Genomic DNA, 27,140 nt, shown 5'->3' on the forward strand with positions numbered 1-27,140 from the left:
TTTTTATTTCTTTGAATTTTACACTCGGTATATATCTAAAATTAGTAGGCAAACCGAAGTAGCAACGCCTCATGCACCAGAGACGTCGTCCGACAGTCGTAGCGACTAGTTGTATAGCTATTATTTACTGTAAGCTATATTTTAGGGAACGTCACAGTGGACATTGATCTTAGTGTGCGTGCATAAGCTGTGTATGTACACAAACCCGGTCCACAAAACCCACAAAAAGGATCGGTCTGTTCTCGGAGAATATATTTCGACGACAGTGGTTATCAATTGTTGCTCTCCCTAGCAATTTGAATAAGATGATAGACAAGAAACATCCTCATGTTAGTTACGCATATACTGTAGTAGATATAAGCTTTGAAGCTATTGTGGGTGCTCGGTAACGAGCATTCCCACCGCAACGGTGCCGACACGATTTTTTTCGCTTTTGACTTCTGAGAAGGGATAATTGATTTTTTCATTCTCTTATTGGTCAAAATTCGGTTTAGATATGCTTCATTATATTATCACTTATTGTAAGTCGAATATTATAAAAAAGTCTTATTATGAACACTAGATAACCGAGCGTTTCCAATGCGACGGCATGATTTCAGTGATTTTGACGTGGATTTTAAACAGGGACCCCTTGAATTTGGCCAGAAAAATGCCATTTAATGAATTACTATGAACCTAATGAAATGGTTATATTAAAAAAACGACCACAAATAATACAAGTGTAGTAGTTTGTATTAATACATACTTATATACCAAAATACAATAATATATGCTGATATCATTAATGCTTATATTTGAGGTATATTATATATAATATACTCGTTTATCTCTATATTTACAGCAACATAATTAAAAAATATATATTCAGCACAGTAAGTAAAACTATTAATTTTACTCAAAGTTTAGTAATGTGATATGTCTAAAATATCTACTTTTTCTAGATTAAATAATATGTCTGTGTTTAATTTATGTTTCTCAATTCAAGGTACTGCAGATGGTAGATTATTTACATTTGGATTACATTTATAAGTTCAACATAATGTCATATACAAGCACATAAATCATTTTAAAACTATATATATATATATTTTGAGATACTAATTATTTGTAACATTCAATAAAATGCTTCTATTGAGCATGTTCCTTACTATGGTACGTTTAATATAGTTTTTTTATCAAATATTTATAACACAATCTTCATTATTTTTTTAGTTATTATTAAAAGACACCTATTGTATTTGCAAGCAATGCAAAGCTGACACGCATATTCAATGTTCTGATATTAATAAGTACAGAATGTGTGATCCATTAACAAGTAATATTATACATATATAGTGTGTTAAGTAAAAAAGTAGCCAACATAATTTTATTTGTAAGCTCTTGATTGACTTGATGCACTTAGGACATAAAAATTTTAACCTGACTACGCAAATCTTCGATCGTTGGCAGAGTCATGATAGTCGCAGTTGTATATATCAAGTTTGTAAATTAAAGCTGAGATTTGTTTAAAACTTAGTATTATTATATGAATACTATTTAGTAGAGAAGCTATAAGTTATAAAGTTCGTAGTTATATGAGGTGTGATCAATAAATACAGTGAATGAATTTTTATAACAGCAACTGCTGAGGCTACATCCATTTGAAGTAATAAGTCCGATAGCCTGATCCGTTGAGATAGTTAGTGTCAAGTTTAAATAAGTTGTGACTTGTTAGCCGGCTTCCAAAGTCGGAATAGTGAGGTAGTGTATACCGTGTCTGTCGCGCATTATGGATTTCAAACAATGCGTTAACATTAAGTTTTGTTTTCAGTTGCATAAAAGTGCCAAAGCTCATGAAATATTGAAATCAGTGTATAGCGATAATGAGGTGGCTCTAAAGACTGTTTACAAGTTATATTAGCGATTTAAAATGAGTCGGTGGTTGAAGATGAGCAACGGTCGAGACGTCCTTCGACCTCAAAACGTGCTATAAGGTTCAAAAATGGTTTGTTTAAACATACGATTGACTATTTGAGACCTTAACAAAGAACTCAACATCCCGCATGGGTCCATGCAAAGCATTTTAACAAATCAAAATTGTGCATCAGTTTGCACAGAATTGAAGGATCGTCTTGATGCAAATCCGGACTTGATGGTCAAATTTATAACTGGAGATGAAAGTTGGGTGTCTGGCTATGACTCTGAGACAAAAATGCAAGGTTCCCAATGGAAAACGAGTGTCTCTCCTCGCCTAAGAAGGTATGTCAGTCAAAGTAGAACCTCAACTTCATGCTAATTGCTTTTTTCAATAGTGAGGGCATAGTGCGATCAGTTTGTTTCAAGGGAAACCACTGTAAACTCCGAATATTACAAGGGCGTACTGCAGCGTTTGTGAAACGATGTACGAAGAAAGAAAGCAGAAAAATAGGCCAATGGCTTCCTCCTTCATCACGACAATGTGCCGTGCCACACATCGCTTCTGAACCGCGAATTTTTGGCCGAAAAATAAGTTCTTGTCTGTTCAAATCTACCTTACTCTCAGGATTTAGCGACAAGCCACATCTGACTCTTCCTAAAAATAAAAACCGTGCTAAAAGGAAAATGTTTTGCCTTAATTCCCAGCATTCGGAAGGCCACGATGAAGCAACTAAAGGCCCTTTTGAAAGAAACCTTCCAGAAATGCTTCCAATCATGGAATCAACATTGGGATAAGTGCATTGCTAGTTCAAGGAGATTAATGCAAATTTGATCTAAGCTTATTACTTTGTTCGTAATCAAATTATTCACCGTATTTTTTAATCACACCTTGTATGTTTATTAAATAGTGATTAAAAATGAGTAAACATCAGTTGAGTGTGATAAACGGTTTGAGAGCAAAAATCTCTAAACAACAATAAGAAATGTTAAGATTGTAGATGTATATATCTAGATTATATTTTTATTTATAATAATGGTTTTAAAATTATGCCACACTTTCTTACTTGACACATTATACATAATATATATTATATTTCACTTTTTTATGTTAACAACTATTATTATAGATTTACCAAGCACTGAAGTAAGTACTTGTCCAATGGGAATGATTTGCAATTCAGACGAATCAACAATATGCGGTTATTATTTATCACCGGAGTGTAAATGTGGTATATGCTCAGGCACTTATACGTGCGTTAGTGATACTCAATTTGCTCTTTGTACTGGTAATCTAATTCTTTACTAACAATTTGATATTAACAAATATATATCTCATAATCTATTTAATTCACAGGTACAATGCCGAGTACATTACTTTACACTTGTCCACAAAATACAAAGTGTAACGCCAATGACGGGAGCAATCCACCTAGATATTGCACCGAGACAGGAACGTCAGACTGTCCCGAAACGAGCGACAACTTAGACTGCGCCAAATCTGGTCGATTTCCAATCTCCAATTCCAGATGTCAAAAATATTATTTGTGTGTGAACAATGTGTATTACAATTATACATGTCCTTATGGTTCTCTCTTCGATCCGATGTTGCAACAATGCTCAATCACGTACGTGTGTTCCGAGTGAATAAAATAAACGATTATATTAAAATCATTTATTTACTTTTACTTTTTTGTTGGCCATTCTGAATGATTCTATTTCGGCTAAAATTTTATTTTTGTGCTCCATTTGCACTATTCGGTTTATGAGACTGTCTAAAGTCTGTCCGCCCATTAGAACATCTACAATGTTATGAACTGTGCCCGTTGAGCTTCCCAAGCGATGGTCGGTCACTCGGTCTTGATTGAAGTTGTATGTTCTGATTTTTTCGTTGCGTAATCCTCCACCGATCTGAAAATTTTTTTTTTTAAATCAATATAAATCATGTCTGTTGATAAGTAACAAGATCATATTTTATAAATTAGAGAATTTTAATAATAATAATAATATAAAATGATTATATGTATAACAGAAAATATGATCATTGTAGATCAATAGAATATCTTTCTGAATCAAGTTCTGCATTGTGTTGAAATATTTAAATAAACTACTGGCTGCTCTCTGATTAACTCTCAAACAAATATACAGATTAGAATGCTGCTCAAATACCAAAGCCCTACTCTAAAGGTTCGAAAGTGTGTGTATTGCTTATATTTTTGCCGTATTTTTTTAAAGGCGTGTAAATCAATTTACACATATTCCATTTATAAAAAAATTTGTAGAAATATCGATCTTTCTGTATTGGCATTAACGGTGTTTCTACCTTTGTTAAATAGTGGCTTTTATTAGTATGTTGCAGCTGCGCTTCAGAAATCAATTATTAAACCCACTTTTGCCTGGTATTTCAATATTGGAATTTTCCAATGTAAATTAAGAATGCATCAGTCGTTAACTAGCAAGCATATGGAGCGTCTGGTGTAGTATTTTTTCAAGTTTGAACCTGTCGGAGTGAGCAGTGATTTTTTATAAGCATCATTTACGTTCAACAAGAAATGTCATCCGACAAGTAAGTTTAAAATAAATCTCCACTGGTGTCAGTATCGGGCGGAGGTGTTGAATGAGTCTAGGTTGACTGAAAAAAAAATGTTAGTGAAAAGTCGGGATTGATTCACAGAAGTCCCTGTAAAGGTGAAGTGGTGGAGTCTTTGAATAAGTCCTCTTAAGTGCCTCATGAAATTCGCGAATCTCAAGATTTTTTTATGTTTATTCTTAGTAACTTAAATTAGGCTTATTTGGATCAATAGCCATACTATTAAACTCCACCTATAATACGTTGTTTGTCCCGGGTAACCCTATATAAGGAAAACCATTGTGGTCGCTTTCCGATAATGGTAAAGGATTTGAGTAGCAATACTGAACGAGACAGTACCTATTATTTATGTATATGTCAAAAAATTAAATTTGCCTTAAAATAGTGTGATGGTGAATTATTGGAAACATTCAAGTTGTTTGGTTAAAAGTTGAAAAATTCTCACTTGTGCCTTTTTTTCGTTTCTCTCCTTCTCGGTCATTTCTTCTAATTTCTTTTCATAGAGCAACATCCGTAATTTAACAAAAGCCACACGTTTATTCTTGTGTTGGTCTCTCTCCTCTTGACATTCGACAGTAATCCCTGTCGGTAAATGAGTTATTCTTACACAACTCTCAGTTTTATTAACATTCTGTCCTCCGGCGCCAGTTGATCGTTTTGTTGTAATGACTATGTCGCGATCAGGTAATTCTACTTCAATCTTAAAGGCAAAATAATATCATTAATACATCATAATATATTACATTATAACTCTAATACCAACCTCAGTCGGCTGCATTATCACGGAAACTTGAACAGTACTCGTATGTAGCCTACCGCTCTTTTCAGTAGAAGGTACCCTTTGAACTCGGTGAACTCCGCCTTCTTGTCGTAAAAGATCAAAAGCCCCAGTACCTTTGATTATTAACGATCCGTGTCTCAACCCCCCAAATTCAGTCAAATCTTCTTTAATTATATCGCAGTTCCAATTCTTAAAGTTAGCATATCCGCAATACATGTTAAACATTTCACTGGCAAACAACATCGCTTCTTTACCCCCGACGCCAGCCGTAACCTCAACGTTACATTCAGTATCATGAAATAATACCCTATCGGCGAACAAAACTTTTAAAACATCATCATTTAAAGTCTTTAATTGATTTTCATATGACTTTTTTTCTAACTCTACCAATTCCGACATGTCATCTTTAGTGTCTTGCTTTTGCAGCTCGTCTAACATTTTGTAATCGTCTAAGATTTGATCTCGGTTTTGCAACATCTGTAGAAGTGAATGATCGTACATTCCCTTGGCTTTCATTGTATACCAATCGTTTTTTAAATGTTCTAAATATTTTTCTACTACTGGATCTGACATGTCTATATTGATCGAAGAAGATACATTAGAGCATAGGCGCCAATTATGAGTTAAAGTGTTATAAAAAAGCCTTCGAATCGAAAACATTATGATTTATGCTAAAAATGCAGCGCGAATTACTTTGACGTAACAATCTAACCTTACATAGCCATTTGACGTATTTGGCCGTAAGACGCAAAAAAATGTCCATACAAATGTGACGTTAAATAAATAACTCAATTAGCTTTAATTTATAATTTATACTACAATATTTTGAAATAAATATATCTAAAAAAATGTTAATTTATTAATATGGCCAATAAAAATATTATTTTGATTTTATTTTAAATTATGGTAAAATTTCACTAATATAAATATATTTATAGAAAATGTATTACATCTAATTTTATATTAGAATATTACAACTTTTTAACATTGTATTTTGTTATATGTGTGATTTTAATGCCAATCATACCCCCAACATACACTATTACATTATATTTAAATCATTAGTTGGACAGAGTGTCTATGTATGTAATGCTATTTATGACATAATTAAAATTATTTTAAAATATATGTTTTATATCAGAGGTAGCCAAAAAAAGGCTTTACAAATATCATATGGGCAAATATTTTGAGGATTTACCAATAACAAATATCATATGGGCAAATATTTTGAGGATTTACCAATAACAAATTTAAAACCACGGTAGGATATTTAAGGTTTTGGGATGCGCATACTGGTTATTATAACTGAGATCAAAATCTAAAGATTTATTTTTGTGAATAATGGTTCAGTTTAACGACCGCTTCGTTTGAATGGTTGCGACAGACCGGGCAAAGCACGCCAGAATATGTTCGTTACCTGATCGCCTTGCAGAAAAGCTTTATTCACAAAAACGCATGGCATACGAATTAGGCGCCAACAAGATAATAATCAGTCGCTATATTAATACATTTTAATTTTATTTTTAGATTAAATTTAATGAAGTAATATTATATAAAAAAGAAACCAAAATATGGCAAAATAATAGTCAAAAATATATGAAGGGTGTTTTTTTTAGAGGTTTGTTTTTCTAATTGGCAATACGCTAGAACAACGCTTACAAACTTATAGTGCGCTACGTCGATTTTACGGTCAATATAAACGTCCATCCGAGCAAGTAGTTCGAATAACCATAGACTGTTTTCGCATTACGCACACCACTCTAATTGATAATACGCATCCGCAGAGACGTCGTACAGTGCACACCGAAGAAGTTGTTTCTGCTGTGGAGCGAAGCATTGAGGAGCACCCGAATGAGTCGATTCGTTATCATGCACAGCAATTAGAACTGTGTCCATCCACTTTATGGAAGATTTTGCGGAAAGATCTTGGTTTATGAGCTTACAAAACTAATGCCGTTTGACCATCATATGCGCTGTACGTTTGGTGAATGGGTTGAAAACGGGATTGCTTTTGATCCTCATTTTCATCACAAAATTTTGTTCAGCGATGTGGTTCATTTTTGGTTGAATGGCTACGCCAGCAACCAAAATTGCCGTATTTGGAGTAAAGAAAGTCCACAAGTCATTATTGAAACGCCATTACATCTACAATAAGTCACTGTTTGCTGTGCTTTATGAGATGGTAGAATCATTGGTCTTTATTTCTTCAAAAAATATGCCGGCCAGAACGTTACAGTTAATGGAGAGCGCTATAGATTCATGATTGCTGATTATTCGTTGTCTAATTGTATTGAATTAATGTGAAAAAGCTTTGGTTTCAACAAGACGACGCAACATGCCACACAGCGCGCCACAACCAATTTATTAAAGGAAATATTCGATGAGCGCATAATTTCGCGTAATGAACATGTGAATAAGCCTCCAAGATCATGTGGATTATTTTCTGTGGGGATATGGTAAGACTAGAGCAATGTTTTCCAAAGTGTGGTACGCGTACCCTTGGGGGTACGGGAAGTGTTTGGTGGAGGTACGTTTGCTTTGTGCTTTGTAAGCCCCATTGATTTTGCTAATTCATACTAAATATAATTTTTATCCCTAACATTTAAGATTATGGATCGGTTGTTGAAATATGGGATTTTTAAATCGAAAGAAGTAGTAGTGTTTGTAGTAATAATCAACAAACAGAAAATATTAAAATTACCGAGGGTGTACCACGTTCAATTCTGAAAGAATATGTTAAGAAAGAAGCAAGGAAAACTCCCAAGCACGACAAAAAATATCTTAAATTTGGATTCTCATGGACTGGAGATGAAAAAGAGCTTGTTCCATTTAGCGTCATTTTTCTGAAAATCTAACAAATAAAAACATGAAACCATCCAACTTAAAGCGCCATTTTGAACGAACCACAATCAGTACAAAGATAAACCAATCGATTTCTTGAAAACAAATTTAAAGATTTAAATCAGTCTCGAAAAGTAATGTGGGGTTTTATTGCTTTTGACCGGGACTGGAAATTTACTATATGGCAACACTGAGCAGCAAATAAAGTACGACTATCAGGTAAATATTATGAGTATACATTTTTAATATTTTTTAATGCCTAATTAAAATATTTCGCATAAAATATGTCGCAACGGTGACTTATTTTTATATTTATTTGTAGCATATAAAGGGTTAACTCGTATTATTATTTTTCATTCAAGAATTATATTACGATGTTAAAACATATGTAAAATGCTATTTTTGTCATGAGGCTCTGAATCATTGTTTTTCCAGGGCCCGGGTATAAGATGTGGTGTTTGATCCACATCAATGGAAACAACAAACTTGTAGAAAAAATATGGAATTGGTGGTTGTGATTTTAGTGACGAATCTTCCGAAAAATGTGCCTTTTAAAATGGATATTTTTCTTCATTGACATTAACTAATCATTTTCTAAGCCTACTTATGTCCTCCTTCGCTCTGGATTAAGGCGTCATGCTTAATTTTTAATTTTCATTACATATTTAATTTCAGTCAGTAAGATATTTAATATTAATTTTATTATTGATTTTGAGTTAAACTATAATTTCATGGTTAATGCCCAATTCTAATTAATTTCTGCATTTTGATATTAAATTGGACCATTTATAATACCTGAAAATGTTCGTAGTATCAAATATAAAATGTTCTTAGACATCAAATAATTTCCCGCAAATGTTTTATGTATAAAAACACCTATTACACAAACCTATTATAGTAAGTTAAGTGGAAATAAATTTCCATTTCATATTTAAATCAAACTGGACCACAAAACAATGTACTAATATTCACCTTTCATTTCAATACATACAACTACGTGCGAACTGATTATTTGTATTTTATTCCAACTGTGGTTTTAATAAAAACTATTTAAAAAAAGATCGCGTGCCGAGTTTTGCACATCTCTGATTAATAAAAATATGCTGCGTGAACGTTCCACAAATTCGGCTGCAGTTCCACAAAGCACCGCCTCCAACTTTAGAGCTTCTCATTGGTTATTTTCCAGTAATGGTGGGGGTTTAAAAGGCGGTACTAGCATCGAGGGCGTAACAGGGTCTCGCTAGGACTCCAGTTCGATTCTGGGATTTAACGCGCACGGTCGTCTCGCACCTCGAGTGTTCAACGGTTAACTTTAACTTGAAAAAATAATTAAATCAAGATGCCGCGTCCTCCGCGCGAATCTTACGGTGAACAAAAACCTCCGTATTCTTACATATCTCTGACTGCAATGGCGATTTGGAGTTCTCCGGACAAGATGCTGCCTTTGGCGGACATCTATCGTTTCATCACGGATCGCTTTCCGTACTATAGACGCAACACGCAAAGATGGCAGAATTCTTTGAGACACAACTTATCCTTCAACGACTGCTTCGTAAAAGTGCCTAGAAGACCGGACAGGCCCGGCAAAGGCGCTTATTGGACTCTACATCCTCAAGCGTTCGACATGTTCGAGAACGGATCTCTACTTAGACGCAGGAAGCGCTTCAAACTGCGCAAGACAGATAAAGATACATTGAACGAAGAACTAGCAGCTCTTGCCAATCTGAACAGGTTCTTCTTAGCCGGCGGCGAATCTAAAGAAGAGCCTATGCCTCCAATCTCTCCTCCGTCGGCAACCACATTGCCAGCGTTCACGGAATTGACCCCAGAGAGACCCAAGAGGGCGTTCACCATAGAGAGCCTGATATCACCAGATAGGCCAACTCCTCCGCCACCTCAAAGACCTCAACCATGCTGGGAGCCGCAAATATCCATTCCACCGCCATGCAGCGCCTTAGAACTTCAATACAGGGCCGGACTATTAGCAGCAGCCTCACTGAGGGCTCCCCTAGCTCCCCTATATCGTTTCGGACCAGCGCCGCTGAGGATCATTTGAACTGTTAAAATCGCCATGTAAATATATGTACAAAACGTGATCTATTTATTAGTTGTTCGAAAGCTGAAAACCGAGTTTCGGTACGTATTAGCCAATCGTTAATCGAATTAAATTATTTATTGCGCAATCGTAAGTGTACATATAAACTTAAATAGTTCCTAATAAATGTTATTATTATAATTGTTTTAATCGAGCTAAAACAGTATTATTTGTGTAATCACGTACTTAAACCCTGTATCTCTCATAAAATACCAATCTGGCAATATCAAAGTGATTATATCAAAACAGTCAATAATCTATAATTTTATACTGTGCCAATTATAAATAAATATAAATATTATTCATTATTTATTTGTACTTTCCAAAATATATTTATATTATACAATATAATACAAGTAAACAAGCGTGATTTTAAAATAATTAAATCGACTGCAAAAAGTGTAAGCTTTAAATGTGATTTGTTGTGCAAAATATGTAAAATATTAATGTATATGATTAATTTAAGTCTATCTTAGACGTTTATTATACGTCCATAATTGGAAATAATACAACACAGTCATTATTGTTATTATTATATAATTAATGATGAGGCTTCTTAATGTCGATCCTAAAATATATTGTAAATAAAATAATTTAACTGGATCTTGCAATATATTGTAGTAGTAGCGTAAAAAGATGTAAATTAATAACGTGTTATTAAAATTATATATTATTATACATATATAAAATATAAATATGTACATTAAAAAAAACATTAATGTTGTCAAACAATACTGATTTTTATTTAATTCATTATATACATCCTCAATATGAAAGGTTAACAATAATATAATCTAAAGTTTGTACACAATAGGAAGTGTAAAAAATATATGTAATTATATTATATGGTTAATAATTACAATTTCCATTGTAACCGCGTGAGATAGACCGTGAAGTTTACGTTGAATTCACACACATTAATTTTATTTATTTATAAAATATTTATAAATTAAAATTAATAAGAAAAGTGTTTTTATAATGAATACCATACTAATAAAATAAAATGTTGTTATTTGCAATAAAAAAATATAAATAAATTTAGTGATTAGGAGTAATTAAAAAAAAGTATTTTTGTACATTTATTATTTTTGATCATTATAAAAAATATTGATCAGTTATTTTTTGTTAGGTGACTTGAGAAATGCTGGCGTAAGTTCAGAATAATCAATTGCTTTTTTGAGGTTTTATAAATCTCTGTGTTTTCAAGTTTTTGTATAGTAATTTTTATTAGTTTTTCAATATAATCTGTATTTTTTATGATGTATTTTAAAACAATTAATAAATTGAAGCATTAGATTCAGATTTGAGTCATTAAGATTTAAATTGCGCATTTTTAAGTGGCTTCTATAAATGTGTGGATATGTCAGATATCATTAATAAAAAATCCTTGAATATCTTAAAGTAATCCTTTATACTTGTTTTGGTAATCAAACCTTTTTCGTCTCAGCATCTCAAATGTGCAATAATAGCTTCGATACTTATTGTTTTGATAATTTAGATTGCATTGCTGTTTTTAAAACCATTCATAAGGGTCAAACTTTGAGATTAAAATATTAAACATTTTAAACCATTTATAAGAATCGAACTTATCATCACATCTTTAAAATATGCAATGTCTATATATTTTTAAATAATTATTAAGCAGCGCGTTTAAAAGTAGCCGCAATACTATAAATGTATTGAAAATTCAGACATCATTACTGAAAAATCTTTTGCCGGATTTAAGCCATTTATAAGAATCGAACTTAAACAGTTTTTGAGATTAATATATTAAACACTTTTGACTGTTTTAAACCATTTATAAAAATCGAACTAATAATTTTTTTTATTTTTTAATTATTTAAAAAAGATGTAATGTCTATATATTTTAAAATAATTAATTAGTGGCGCATTTAAAAATAGTCTCAATAGTGTAAATGTATTGAAAATTCAGATAGCATTGCTGAAAAATGATTTGACGGGTTTAAACCATTTATAAGGTTATAAACCATTTAGAATTTTTTTAAATTGCACTTTTTATCACATATATTATTATTACATATATATTTAATTTATCGCTATTTAAAAAAATCATATTTTTAATGTATTTATCAATACAGTAATGATGTCTACTGTATTGATACAGTAATGATGTCTGAATTATCATTCAGACATCATTTTAGAAAATCCTTTGACGGATTTAAACCATTTTTTAAAATCATATTTTTAAGAAGTGAAAATAATCATGATTACAATTTAGGTGCCACATTTAAAAGTTGCCTTGATACTATAAATAAATTATAGATTAGATATCAAAGGCAAAAAAGCTTTAATATAATTTAAGCATAATTTTTTTGATCTTAATATATTAAACCTTTTACAATAAATCATATTTTTCGTCATAGCGTTCAAAAAACAGATAATATCTGTATATGTGATTTATTACGATTTTAGTGGCGCAGTTAAAAGTAGCCTCGATATTAAAAATGTATTGATTATTCGGTTATCACTGCTAAAAAAATATTTTATGTACTTAAACCATTTTTTATAATTGTATTTATAAGTCTTGTTAAAAGATTAAAATTTACGTGACACGTTTAAAAGTAGATTTGATTCTATAAATGAGTATCGTAGGCAAAAAAATATTTAACGACTTAAAACAATTCTTTAGATAGAACTTATATGAGCCTAATTATTTTGCAACTGAAAAAATAATATTTTTTAAATCATATTTTTCATAAGGGCGTTTCAAAGACAGATGTTTATATTAGTAATTACGAGCTTGGTGGCTCATTTAAAAATAGCCTCAATACTATTATTCCGATATTACAATAAGAATCATTTGCAGTTTTTAGATTAATGCCATCGTATTTATTAAAACCAATTTTTTTGAAGATTATTATATAATGCATTTAAATGTATTTGATAAATAATATATGAGAGCAAAAAATCTTTGACAGATTAAAAAAAATAATCTTATTAATTAAGGTACAATTTAAGCATATTTTTTAAAATAAAATTATAAACATTTTTTAGTCAATACGCTTTTACTACATATTATAATTTTAGTAAAGCAATTAAACGTCTTATAGCTATTTTTCAAGATCATACTTTAACAATATTTTTTGCGAATAAAATATTATATTAAACCATTTTAAATAATAAATTTGCCCAATTTATACAAAATTCATAAGTTTTCTACTAAAATGTTATTTTTTATGTAATTTAAAAAAATACTGAAAGCTACAAAGAATAAGCAATTGTCATTTTTAAGGTTTCATAAAACTGGCCTTTATAAAATAATTATTAATCATTGATATATTTTTTTAGAATTAGTATGATACATTTTGTCAGTAGGTACTGTAATATTTTAATATCATTTTTGAGATTTTTTATGGTATATTTTAAATTTAATTAATATTAAAGGAGTACAGCATGAAATCTACTATTATATAAAGAGAAGTATTAGATTTGTCGAAATTAAAGTTTGTTTTCTAAAAATCATTCGAAATCATATTTTTCAGTACGGCATAGATTTGTGTCATCTAGATTAAAATGGCGCATTTAAAAGTAGCCCTAATGTTAAAAAATCATGACAAAAAAGATTGAACTTTTTTTGCGAATAAAATATTCAACCTTTCTAAATATAAAATTTTACATAATTGCAAATCTCATTTTTTCACTTATAAAAATTAATATGATATTTACATTTTCATTAAGTATACCAACAAATAGATTATTGCATAATTTATACCTGACACTGTATTATATTGTAGAAATTTAATTAGAAAAATATATTAAATTTTATTTAAAATGCTGAGTTACATTAATCCTATTTATAACATAACTTCAGTTAATCAATATTTTCCGTAATTTTTTTTCAATATGAATAAAATTAATATTAATAATTATTAACTATTATTGATTTAAAAATCCAAGATTGCTTTAATCACATTACTGTTCTTATAGCTTAAAATATTGTATGTGATTAAATTAGATAATAAATCGTAGTCCGAATTAACGTTAAATTTCCGTAAATTTATTTCATATAATAAATAAAGGTTAATCTGTGAATGTATTTTTGTTTATTTAAACATTAATTTTAACATGAAAAAAATTATAAGAGAGGGTAATTAATAAGTTTTCAAAAGCACTTTACATATGCTTTAAAAACATATTGAATATTAGAATATGGCAGATTCTTTGAATGTCAAAAGCTGCAAATTTAGAATTTAATATGAAACATTACTATAATCTGTCTTTGATAACAAAGATTTCCTACTCTTAAGATCTTAGTAATAAAGTAAAAAAATATGTTGAACCCCGAACTATTTAAATTGGCTTAAAAGCTGAAATTTAGATTTTTTTTCAAGAACTGCCGTCTTTTAAATTTGAAGATGCAAAAAATGATGATACCGTTTATAGCAACCAATTTTTGTATATACAAAAGCTATTTAAATATTCTGTAAGATAATATATTTGTGTATCAAAAATAAAATAACATTAATGACTTATACTTAAAAGACATGGGTTCCAATTCTTTATGGATCCTAGTGTTTTTAAATATATATTATATTTGGAAGATTTGAATTAGTGATTATTATTATTATTATTTTTAGTTTAAATTAAGACCATCGTGGCCTAACAGGTTACCCCAATGCGCCACGATGTTCGAAAATCATCATTTTGATAGATAATTTTCCTTATTTTACAGATGAATAAAATTTATTGATTGGAAGTTGTACTATTAGTACATAATTAATAAAATATATATCATGATTTACAGATTGAGTTCAGTCTTATATCTTACTACTTACTTGTAGGTTTTGATAATGTTTATCATGTTATAGTGCATTGGGTTGCCGCCTGTCATGCTTTAACGAAATATTTACAAAAAATAATTATATAAAAGTCAATCCTTTATTAATAAAATTATTCGTGCAGTGCTTTTATCGAGCGCCCTTATGCCCTGCGTTGATCACGCCTGCATTGTATCACGTTCTCGGTTTTAACACGGCAACAGCTAAAATAAAAGAAAAAATATATAAAATATAAAAGCAGCTCAAAATGGCCACAGCTAAAGGGTCAATGGCGGCACACACTCTCTCATTAGCGGCATTAAATAAATATTTGCCAGCATCGCCGCGGCACGCCATTCTCACTTTACCTGCCCAACCTGTAATTACCTCTAGTCGGGATCTAGCCGACTGGTATAATGTGTCGGCATACTATGTGTATATACCTACGTATGCTGTATACATATGTATATACACGTCTAATCTATTCGCCAACTTATTAGATTACCGCGGCGAAATAGAAAAAAAGCACGCCTATTAAATTTACTATGTATATGTTGGGTGTGCGTCTGTTTTTCGCACGAAGATCCGTTTTGTAATTAACTACGTAACAGATTCGCCGCCGGATAAGCGGGTAAATATGTACACTAAACAGATTTAATAGGAGATGTTTAATCGCGGATGCGAGGCGATCTTTGAGAGTTTATTTATAATTTGCGGTGTCAGTCCAACTATTCAACGACGTCGACTTTTTGATGTGCAGTGTAAGACATTATATTTAAATGTATTTAATAATAATGTTTTAATTAAAAACTGCAGTTATATCAAGACATTACTGGGGCGAATACTTGTTGCAACAATTTTTATTTGTATCAAGATTAATAATTAAAGTACAGCTTTGTAAAAATATTAAGTTTATATTGTAGGTACGCGAAATAAAAATGAAAACAAATGTTTTTGTAAAAAAAAAAATATATTTTTAATAATATAATATAATATTTAAGTGCACGGCAACTGTTGTTATTATCACAGATTAGTTTTTCAGCTATCCTGATCCGCCATCATGTTTTAAAATAGCGCTTGTTGGATATTAAAAAAAAATATTATTTATATAAAAATATACAATTTCTTAATATTTTTTTGTATTTTTTGTTAGCTGTTATTTTAAAACAAGATTTACTTATAAACCTAGTTGATATATTTATAAGAACTATTTTAAAAACAAGTTTTTATAGCGATGTGACGAGAGTGAGAGAGATAATGATATGGTCATTAGTAAACTGAAATAGAACGAGTAACTTGGTTCAATTTCAGTATGCGCGTAGGCGTCCTATGGTTAACACGCATGTCGAGCGCTGCATCGTGGTCACGTGGTCAAGTTATAATACCACATACTTATCGGAGACTTCAACAGACTCTTACTGACATCTTTGAATATTTTAGGGCACCAAAAAGGATTAATTATATTTTTGATAGTATATTCTTGTAACAGATATCGCTATTATATTTTTTTTCATATAAAATTTAATATTTAAAATATAATTAGTGGTATTTGATTTTGTTAAAAAAATTGTTTCGAATATCCTTATGTATTTTTCTAGATCGGTTTATATAAACATCACACCATAACGAATTCTTATTTAGAATCGATGGCGACAAATTCTAGAATAGTCACAGATGTGGTGTTCGTATTATGAAGTATAATTTTTATGCCTTATGACATTTTGCAAAAGCCGACAAAGATTTTGCGTAAATTGAATATTTACGATCAAAATGTTTTGTACTGGTATTGTATTGGTGAGTCCACACAAACCTAATAAAATGACAATTTAAAAATTGCGATTATTTGGCACATTTTTTGATCGCGCGCAAATATGCCAGCTGAACTATGCCAACAGAAGCCGCCGACCGGACCTCATTCACGCAAATTTCATATGCCATCCGTCCGGATGGCATATGAAATTTGCGACAGTGTGGTAGCTTACTTGAAGTCGTAGGTCTCGGCCGACTTCAGTTGTAACTTCGGTTCGGACAATTTCCAGAGAGTGTAGTGTAGGCAATATAATTTATAACCAATAGATGTCACTGCAGTTGGGACATTTTTTTTATAATAGCGCATTTTTTATAAATACAAATTTGAGTGACGCTGCCGGAGCTTGAATCCCCAACCTCAGAGATACTAGTCTGAGACATTAGGACTACGCTATTCTGTCCTTACCAAACCTAGCTGTTATTCCATATAATAAATATATAGATAACGTTGACGAAACGGACATGATACTCTTTAGTGTGAATTGTCTTAGAAAAACAGTTTAGTGATACAATCAAGTTTTCATTCTCTTTATTATTTTTAATTCATAAAAATCTCATAAGCAAAAATGTGAGTTGAGTATAACTAAGACAATCTTTGCAAAAATATGCACAATGAGAAGCCATATTAATGTACATCATTTGTATCACATCAAAAGTCATTGCAAACTATGTTTAAAAACTATGGCCAGCAAAAAATGTCTTGATGATATGAGAATACTATGTTTGTTCATATTCTACAAAAAAATATAAAAAAAGCGCACGTCTGAATATTATACACTTCTTAGAAACTGAAAAAATATATTAGATACTGTAACTTCAGCCCTGTGTCGGTATTATTATTACTTTTGCACACAAAATTCAGTTGCTTTTTAAACCAATGACACGATTAAATCGGTTTTTACACACGATTTTATTATTTTTTATAAATATAAAAAATGCTGATACAGGCACAGGAAATAATTCAGACTCACACTTTTAGAATAATAATAGTTTGTTATATCGTTTTGTGCTAGCTCTACGCATTTCGATCGTGCGTATGGGTACGTGTGCGTGTGTGAGTCTATATTTATGTGTGTATATATTATTATTCAAGTCATAATATTTCGTGTACGAATTTACTTCGATTATATAGATCTTAAAAAAAATATAATAAAATAATTAAGCTCATTTCTTTTGCTTTTATATAATCAAGAAAAAAGCTATTGATTGCTTATAAATATTTTTTTTATTTTTAATTATTCAGTATTATGAACAATCAAGGGTGGTTTTGCGCGATTTTTTAATAGCTATAAAAATAATAAATAGCCTATTATTTTATTTTATTGACATATATTTTTATATTATACAACCATCGTTGATGTGCGATATGAAACCTGTGGTAAAATTGATTTCATACTTCGTCGCATGTGCACACATTACAATGCGCTGATTGGTCATATTTATTTGCGATATTTACGATTGCAATAAAAATATCATAATGCTAATGTGGGGCTATTGCGAGCCGTCGACGTATTTAAATGAACGGCAATAAAATATTATTACAATAAAAAAATAGCACAACTAATAATTATTGCGGTATTCAATATTAAAAATATAATAACGTCGGTACATATTATATTGTACATGTGTATATAATAATATACGCTACGTGTCGCAAAATTAAAATTGTAAACATATAAAACATTCATTACAGATAACAATTTACACAGTTAAAATTGTCGTTATCTCATTATATACAATATTCAATTTGTAAACACGCCTGACTTTTGCACGAACGGTGTCGATGGAACAAAAGTTTAGTTGGCGTGTCAATGTTATCTAATGATATTTTCGAGTTGTACTATAATCTTATCACTATGGCTATTCAATGTATTTAATTAGTTTATTGTAAATCTTTCATTGCAACACAACTGACATTAGATCAATGCGTTACAAATAAATAAGCGCAAATCACAACTAATAAGTAAGTAGTGGAACATCACACTGAAATCAGTCCTTAAATCTATTTTATTTTTTATGAATTATTATTACAGCTTACAATAAATAATATATTTATTAATTAGCTACTTCAGCTTCATAACTTTTAAGTACTTGAAAAATATATATGCCACTATGTAAGATTTTATTATAATTATTCATAATGATATTCAGTCATGAGAATATAAAAACTTAATCTATGATTATCACAAATTTTGATCTCCTCAACACGATAAAAATTGAAAAACATTAGGGTTTATATGGGATTCAAATACTGTTATTAGTCACTGATTTATATCACTAATCTATAGTCTAAATTTTGTATCAAAAAACAGATTTTTTTAATGTAAGTTATACTTAAAGCCGCTTTTGAATTAAAAATATTTTTGTGGACTTCCATTTAAATATTGTAGTATTATAGTAAGCTAGTTTATATATACTTTACAAGCATTCCAAAATTCCATTTCAAAAAATGGTATATACAAAATTTTATAAGAAAATAATTGTATATATAAAAAAAGGTTCAGAAACACAACTGGTTAAGCGGTGGAAAATTATTGATCTTGTCAATTAAGTAAATAAACCTTCCTACAGTTTATTTAATAAACCTTCATATTTTTAATAAAAGAAGGACAATTTAAATGTTAAATAAGCCATTTGATTGCTGAAATCCGATATATTGTTTTTTGCTACTCTAGCAAAGATTGACAGAACCAATGTTATCCTTAAAGAAAAAAAAAATAAAATGAGTAATATGGTATTCATTTTTTGTTGTTTAAAATATTGATATTTATATAGCAATCATAAAACTTGGCAATTAAAGGGTTAAAAAAGCTTAATATTATATTTTACACAATTTGTTAGTCTTTCAAGTAATCATGTACTTATTTTGAATGTGTCTTATCATTATAACCCAAGTTTTTTCTTATTAAAAATATGATCGAGAGAAACGAATTAACATTTTATGTATGTAATGCATGTCTTTTATAAGTTTTTTTAAACCAAAGAAACTTTAAAGATTCTTAAAGCATGGTTTAAACATTTATATCAGTAAATAAAATATAAAAATAATTAAAACATATTATCTATTACAAAACCATGGTTTTTTTATTAGAAATTATGAAAATATGTTATATATAGTTAGCACCTAGATAATATGTATTAAATTATGTAAAACTATAAATTCAATACAGAACGTTATTTAAAATAATCGTAACGCTAAACTGTTTTGTACGACAGTCAAATTTTGAGAATCGATTCATAGTGCTCCTCGCGCGGCATGCGTTCTAATACAGTTCGTTTGATGACGAATAATAATATTTGTTAGACTGCTAAACGATTTGGTGCCTGGATAATAATATCTGAGCTTGTGTATGTTTGTGATTCTTAATCTAATAATACAATTATTATTTTTATAGCAATTTTATTAATATGACTTAATTACAATTTTATCATTTTTTATGTTTTTTTATTCTTATTAGTGATTTTAAACATTTAAACAAGTCTTTCAAAATAAATAAAAATTTTATTCAAAGCAAAATTATATTAAATAAAGATTTTATTTTCATGGAAACTTATAAAGTGAAAATGAGAATATCAAAATATGTAGCAAATTATAAATGCCCTTTATAAAACTTTACCAACTTTTTTTAAATACCGTTAATATATATTGATTAATTTCTATTCGTCATTCTATTGCTATAAAAAATGATATGAAACAATCGTTTTAGTCTAGTAATAGATTAAGTAACAATAACTCAATTTGTGTAGATTTAAAAATTGTAACCCTTATCATTAACCACATACAATGGCGTAGCTAGGGTATGTGCCGCCCCCCCCATACATTTTTTTGCATTGTCATAAAATCAGCATTTCTTAAAATAATAAATTGATTATTGTTAAGCTCTTACTATTTGTAGATTAACATAAATTTTAATTTATTCAGGGCTAAGAACCACACTAGACAATTCCATCGCGAATATGCCATCCCCAAGCAAGTGCCGTCCGGGGCGGCCCACCCCCCCATAGCTACGCCACTGACCACATAATCGATTTATTTTTAATGGTATGTGCATTGCTTAAACAATGAATGTGATCATCATGTATTCTTAAATTTCTGCCTTATGATTAGTCAAACGCCGTGAGAGGTGTGCCTAAAATATTGGTTTATTGTTATTGAGAAAAATCTGTCGAGATCAATATCTTATTGCATTTTTAATGTAATAATAAGTTTTTGATATTAAAAAGTGTACAATAAGTTGGAATCAAATTAAGTATATATAAACCGAATTTTGACAAATATGAGGGCGTAAAAAACAATTATCACTTCTCAGAAGTCAAAAATTCACGTCAAAAGCATTAAATTAGCGGTTTAATAAACATTAAACTCTTACAGCTTTACACAGTATGGCTGATTATATGGAATACTGAGGTTTGAAATGTTCCAGCTGAGGCCAACCTTTTTTGTTGGGTTTCCCGTTCGCACGGTTCACATATCCGACTGCAAACTACCGGTCCGATCTAGTACGTAATGATCGACTCCGAATCGACGATTACGGATAAATCAATAATTAAGAAAAGCAATTTGGATCAGATTACCTGTAATGGGCGGCTCGCTCGTTATTGACGCACCCAAACCTCGCGTTGTGCGCATGCGCCCGCGGACACGTACTACGAATGGGTGTTATTGGAAAGGATAGTAGTGATTGTAATAGAGAAGCTTTATAAATTATAACTGTATACATTTTAGGTAACCTGTGGGAAACCTTCGAATGGGAAAATAAAACTGAAAAGCCAAAAATAGTACAAAAATAGTTTAAACATAAATAAATGCAAAATTATTGCAATAAACTATTTTGCTCTGATAAAAAAATAATAATATATATTTATATATAAGCAAATGATTGATTGCTTCTGTGTGGAGTATTTTATCAATAATTTGCACTTTATCAAAATAAAAATATGTTGCAGTGTGTGATTTTTCATATAAAAAAGTTATCTCTAATATAAATCAAACATCTTCTACAGTGTAATTAACAAAAAATAAAAATATTTATTGATAACACTAGTTATCTTTAATTTAATGCTATCTATCTAAAAAAAAAACAGTTGTAAAACTACGTACACATTTGTATAGATAAACACACAAATTAAACGAAGCGTGAAATTAATAATTAACATCGACGAATTTACGACTTCCCGCCTAGAAGTAAAATTCAGTAAGAAGCAAAAAACAAGCGTAATAATACTTATTTACACGTGTCTCGCGTTCGCATGCACCGTGTTGGTTTTGGACTGTGAAAAAGTACCAGTGTACATGTCGGTGGTAACAAAAATGGCCGTCGCGGGGTGGGTGGAAAATCGGGGGTGCATAACTAGGGTATGAATAATCACGAGGAGCATAAATCAAAATAATAAACACACATTTCACGAGTCGCCCCTGTAATTTTCGTTAAGGCCCGGGCGAAGGACCCGATCGTATCGCGGCGCGGATTCTAATTCCAATTTCCCTTCTCGGCGCATAAATAACGGCCCTGCCTAATTTTTCGTAAACACGATTTTCCGACATAAACAAGCACGCACGTGAAATGAAAAAAATAAAATAAAAATACACATCTAAAAGTTTCTAAACACAATCGCAGTAGAGCTAGAAGAAAATGCTGATTTTTAAATTTCGTAGCCTGGAATTTAAATGAGGCACAGTTAAATAGTTATTTGGATATTGAATTTGATAAAAAAGTGCTTATGAACACATATCATGTATACTGTTTTTTCTCTTGAAGATAAGTTAAAAAAAGTTTTTTTGTTTGCATCTTTGATCCTTGCAAAAAGGTATTTTTTATCGTGTTCGAAGGACCAGCGAAAACATTTGAGATTGATTTAAATAATTTATTTTTACTTTATTTACATTTTTTTAAACATATACCTTGCCTTTTACTTTGCCATATATTTAACGATATAAGACCAGGCGGAAGCTTCTGGTTGGTCCAACCATATTGACCATAACAATCGTTTTAGTAGGCATGTCTCAAATAAATCAAAACACATACATATATAGATATTTAAGCTTAAACGCTTATTGTGTTAAAAAGCGTTTTCAATAGCTGAACGAATAAGGGACGCAATCAAGTCAACTGTGACCAACTATATGCATTACAGAAAATTTGGAGAGCTTACAATATTTTTTAATCACAACGCATTTTTTTCTTAAAATAAATAAAAAAGCAGGCTGTAATTAAAATCAATCCACAGATATCTCATTTATTAACTATTACAAGAGAACTATTTACCGATGGTTAATTAATTAATTCAGTCAAAAGAATGTGTCATAATAAAATATAGTAATTTCAGCAAGAACAGTTGCTGTGGGTTGAGGATATTGGGAGTAACATCAATAGGCAATTAAATATCAAAACATTTAATAGTGTTTTTTCAGCTTTAATATGTGGTTCATCTCTTGGCGCTTTTCTAAGTCCAGTTTTTTCAAAGGTGATCTATGTCATATGTGGCAGTAATTTAAATATAAGTTGAATCTCATAAATAGTAACGCTTTTTCAGAGAAAATGTCTCAAAAATATAGACAAACTCATTTTATTTTTTCTTCCTCAAATATTTACGATTCAGTCTCTAGAAAAAAATTTGTTTCAAGACTTTTATTTAACCCTTTGAATAGTGAGTTAATTTATAAACATTTATTAATTTGTTAGTATACATCTGGGAGTGAGTTCATTTTACGTATATTTCCATAATTATTTCTGTTGTTATTTATTTATTGTTATTTAATATTGCATTTATAGTAAATAATAATAAAAAAAAACAATGTTTCTATTAGTTTTATTTTTATTTATAAGTATGTTTTATTAATTTATTTTGCCACTTTTCTATTATTAAATTTTATTAATTTGTTTTACTTATTTATTATATATATTTTCAGTATTTGTGGATTTTTTATATCAATTTAGAGCCCTTAAATATTTTTTTCATAAAATTAATGCAAAGTATTTTTTGTTAAATTCATTTATTTCGTACTCTTTAATTTATTGGTTTTATTTTGTATAGAAATCATAAAAAAAGTATTATATAATTAAAATGATTTTTCATAATTTATTTCTTTAGATATATGTAAATATATAACAATTATATTATATAAAAAAATTATAACTATCTGGGGTACCTCAAAACAGGGAAAGATCAACCGCCGTACATGTACGGCGATACTCCTCAAAGGGTTAAAGTGAAAGAAAGCATGCATATTTTAAAACATCTGATTCACCATTTATTATGCAGCGGTATAAAAAAATGCAGTAGTTGTAAAACATTTTAAAATATTCGTACGAATTTAATTTTCATCAGCAAATTTCTAAAAAAAATGAGAATTATGGATTTTATATTTTTCTCGAGAAAAAACACTATTTAAAAATGAGTTAAGGGACAAGACTAGTCATCGTACGTCGTACGAGTGGTGGGCGTATGGGAAATCAGCCGTTATCTTATTTTTTGGTTAGTTTTGGATATCTTTGAGGTTTATGGAATAGTATTATAAATTAAAAGTTTTGCTTATTGGCTCATATTATTATTTAAGAATTAAATAAATAATACAAATGTTTAGTTTTATCGCAAGAACCTCACATGCTATCGCCTCGCACGTAAGTGAGGCAATACGGAAGGCTTTTCGTTTTCATTCCGGAGTTTTCCCGGCTACCACGGCACGCCACCTCTGAATAAATATTTATGAAAAACAATAAGTTTAATGAAAGAAACTAGTTGATGGTGTTTTATTTTACCATCAGAACGCTAGTACCACAACACCGGAAAACTTTTACCGGCAACTTTGCGCACGAAACCCATAACTTACGACGTTATTTTCGTTTTTAATTAAAGTATTTTATTTCGCCATTATGGAAAGGTTACGTAAGGTCTACATTATAATTTTCCATAGACTTTGGTGTTACGGAAAAAATCTACAAGTCATTCTCATGTACATTTTTCACGTGTGAATTGACGCATGAATAAAATAGGTAAATTAGGCTACATAATTTATTTTTATCATAATAAAGTATCGTTCCTTATAGTTTTATTTTATAAATTATTATAAAACATTACATAAATATATTTAAAAAAAAATGTTGACGATCGTTGTAATTTGCTACTGTAAATTGACGAAAAGGCAATTAAAAATTTATATTCAATATCTACAATGGCGTGCCGAATATAATAAGATTTTACAAATATTTACTAATTGCAAATCGTCCATATTTATAATACACGACAGGTGTGGCCAACAATTTATTCGATAAAAACATTTTTATTTCATGTGTTGCGGTTTTTTATCTACAGAGTGATTGTGATTCTTTGTGGAGATGATCCTCTTTCAACCACCTGATTTGAGTACCTGAAAATGCCATATTGTATCATGTTCCAGTTTTCATTTACCATCAGATTATTCTTATGATATATTAAAGAATCTTCCAGTCATATTTAAGAACAAATATATTCCAAGATTCTTGGCTATGTTATAACATAACATAGCATAACATAACATATAACAATTCATTATAATGAACGCATTAGTTAACCGTGTCCTTTGTGAGACTTTTGCAGCATTCTTAAATCAGGTTTTATACTTTAAAAATCCCAAGTAGCAAATACCTGTTATATGAAGAAAGCTTCTTGAGATATCTTTAAATTAGGATATTTGGTTATTATCCGTTCGTATCATAAGATTCCCTATCGAACTCGACGGTTTACCGGTACATTCTAGTTAGAATCCACTACTATTTGCCTCTCAGCCATACACCGTGGGGGTGTTACCCTGCGCTTCTAAAGAAATATTTACCATTTTATTTTTATTATATAATAATGCTCTTTTCTTATAATAAATATAAATATTTTATTGCTTTTAGAAACAAAAATAGTAGAAATACATTTAATAATGACTATAATAATTATATTTATTTAAAATATCGTTAAAATTCTGCACAAAATTTAAAAATATCAGATACATAAGTAGTAAAATTATAGAATGAAGTTAGTGGTATTGTAGGTTTTTCAAATTTATTAATTTAACAATCCAGAACTGACACCGATCTCCTAGAAATAAAAGTGGGAATGGTGTCGCATGCAACGAAGAAAGAGATAAAGCATGCTCTTTCGTGTAACGGTACTTCGTCCAGATGACATGGTAATCTTATGAAGCTATCCGTTCTTGTATTGTATCTCATTCAGCGCCTTTCTTTTATTTGCGTTGCTAAGTTTTCATAGAATGTTGTATGTCGAGAAGCATTTGTTAAAACTACTGAATGACGCTATTGACAATTCAATAACTCTCGAAGAATTTCAGTTTGATCACGTCCTCTTCTAATGTCCATTAGAGCTAGAACGTCCGCGCTAACCGACTTGCCTGTGGCTATTATCATCCAGCTCCTTCAAATGTTGAAATTGGACATTGATATATTTAATGTCAGCTACGAGTTTTATATTTAATTTTTATTATTTTTATTTTATTATTATTTTTATAAAGAATTAAGTAGGATTTATTGGTGCAGAACAAAACGCGCGTTCTCCTTCAAATCGTAGTGTCATTTTGATGTGATATAATTCATTATATTTTCAGCGTAGCGTCTTTTCAAGTTGCTAAAGGGTGGTGTCGACAATCCATTAGTGCTTTGCAATTTTACAGCTGCAAAGCTTGGAGTGCCATAGAACTGTCCAAAACAATAGTGTTTTTTAATTATATTATAATTTAACATTTTGTGTGATTTGTGTGTGTGTAATAAATATAACATTTTTGTGTGTATATATTTTATAATAAAATAAAAAAATAACTAATAGGCAAACGGTATTATTATATTTAATGTTGTATATAATATGCCTTTATAGTACTCAAAGAGCTTTTAAAGATATTCAACATTTAGCCATTTCTACTATTTATAGAGGCACCTCAATCAAGATTGGTCAACCCTGACGTACACACACAAGCACACACACGCATTGTTTACACACACAAATACTTATCATCACGCCACGTTTCCGATGTTGAGCGGTAGTTGACATATTCAATTTGAGAGTTGGAAACACGCGAGACCTCGGCGAATTCGAAAACTATACAAATTTCGTGCCTGCCAGTTATATTTATACACACACACACATGGAGGTATACACGTGTAGTAATTGTGGTAGGTAGGTATTTGTATGTACTCACGTGTGAGGTTCGATCTTTGGTGTAGATTGCTTTCGAGATTTACCCGAAACGAGGTTCAACGGCCAACCACCTGTTCGAGAGGATCGATTTGGAAGAAGTGCTTTCGAAGAGAGCCATGGTTTGACAGCAGCCGCAAGCTATGGCTCTTGATTGATGATCAAAAGGTTGACAGGTTA

General features: G+C 30.3%; 3 protein-coding genes across 3 annotated transcripts; 2 read left to right on the plus strand and 1 right to left on the minus strand.

Annotated features, from left to right (window-relative positions):
- Positions 1-78: 78 nt before the first annotated feature.
- On the plus strand, positions 79-3,567 carry LOC148232430 (uncharacterized). The gene is made up of 4 exons (XM_088192219.1): positions 79-1,152; positions 1,213-1,315; positions 3,024-3,182; positions 3,251-3,567. The coding sequence occupies exons 1-4, from the start codon at positions 1,123-1,125 to the stop codon at positions 3,538-3,540; spliced, it is 582 nt and encodes a 193-aa protein (XP_088048345.1). The 5' UTR covers positions 79-1,122; the 3' UTR covers positions 3,541-3,567.
- On the minus strand, positions 3,554-6,035 carry mRF1 (mitochondrial translation release factor 1). The gene is made up of 3 exons (XM_088192218.1): positions 5,247-6,035; positions 4,929-5,183; positions 3,554-3,804 (listed from the first exon to the last, which is right to left on the minus strand). Exons 1-3 carry the CDS (start codon positions 5,922-5,924, stop codon positions 3,565-3,567), a joined length of 1,173 nt encoding a protein of 390 aa, XP_088048344.1. The 5' UTR covers positions 5,925-6,035; the 3' UTR covers positions 3,554-3,564.
- A 3,337-nt stretch (positions 6,036-9,372) lies between these two features.
- LOC148232432 (fork head domain-containing protein FD4-like) lies at positions 9,373-10,920 on the plus strand. The gene has a single exon (XM_088192220.1). It carries the CDS (start codon positions 9,445-9,447, stop codon positions 10,159-10,161), a length of 717 nt encoding a protein of 238 aa, XP_088048346.1. The 5' UTR covers positions 9,373-9,444; the 3' UTR covers positions 10,162-10,920.
- Positions 10,921-27,140: the final 16,220 nt, after the last annotated feature.

This window comes from Plectrocnemia conspersa, unplaced genomic scaffold (genome assembly GCF_051122295.1).
Source record: "Plectrocnemia conspersa isolate PC_06_02 unplaced genomic scaffold, ASM5112229v1 ptg000009l, whole genome shotgun sequence".
NCBI lineage: Eukaryota > Metazoa > Arthropoda > Insecta > Trichoptera > Polycentropodidae > Plectrocnemia > Plectrocnemia conspersa.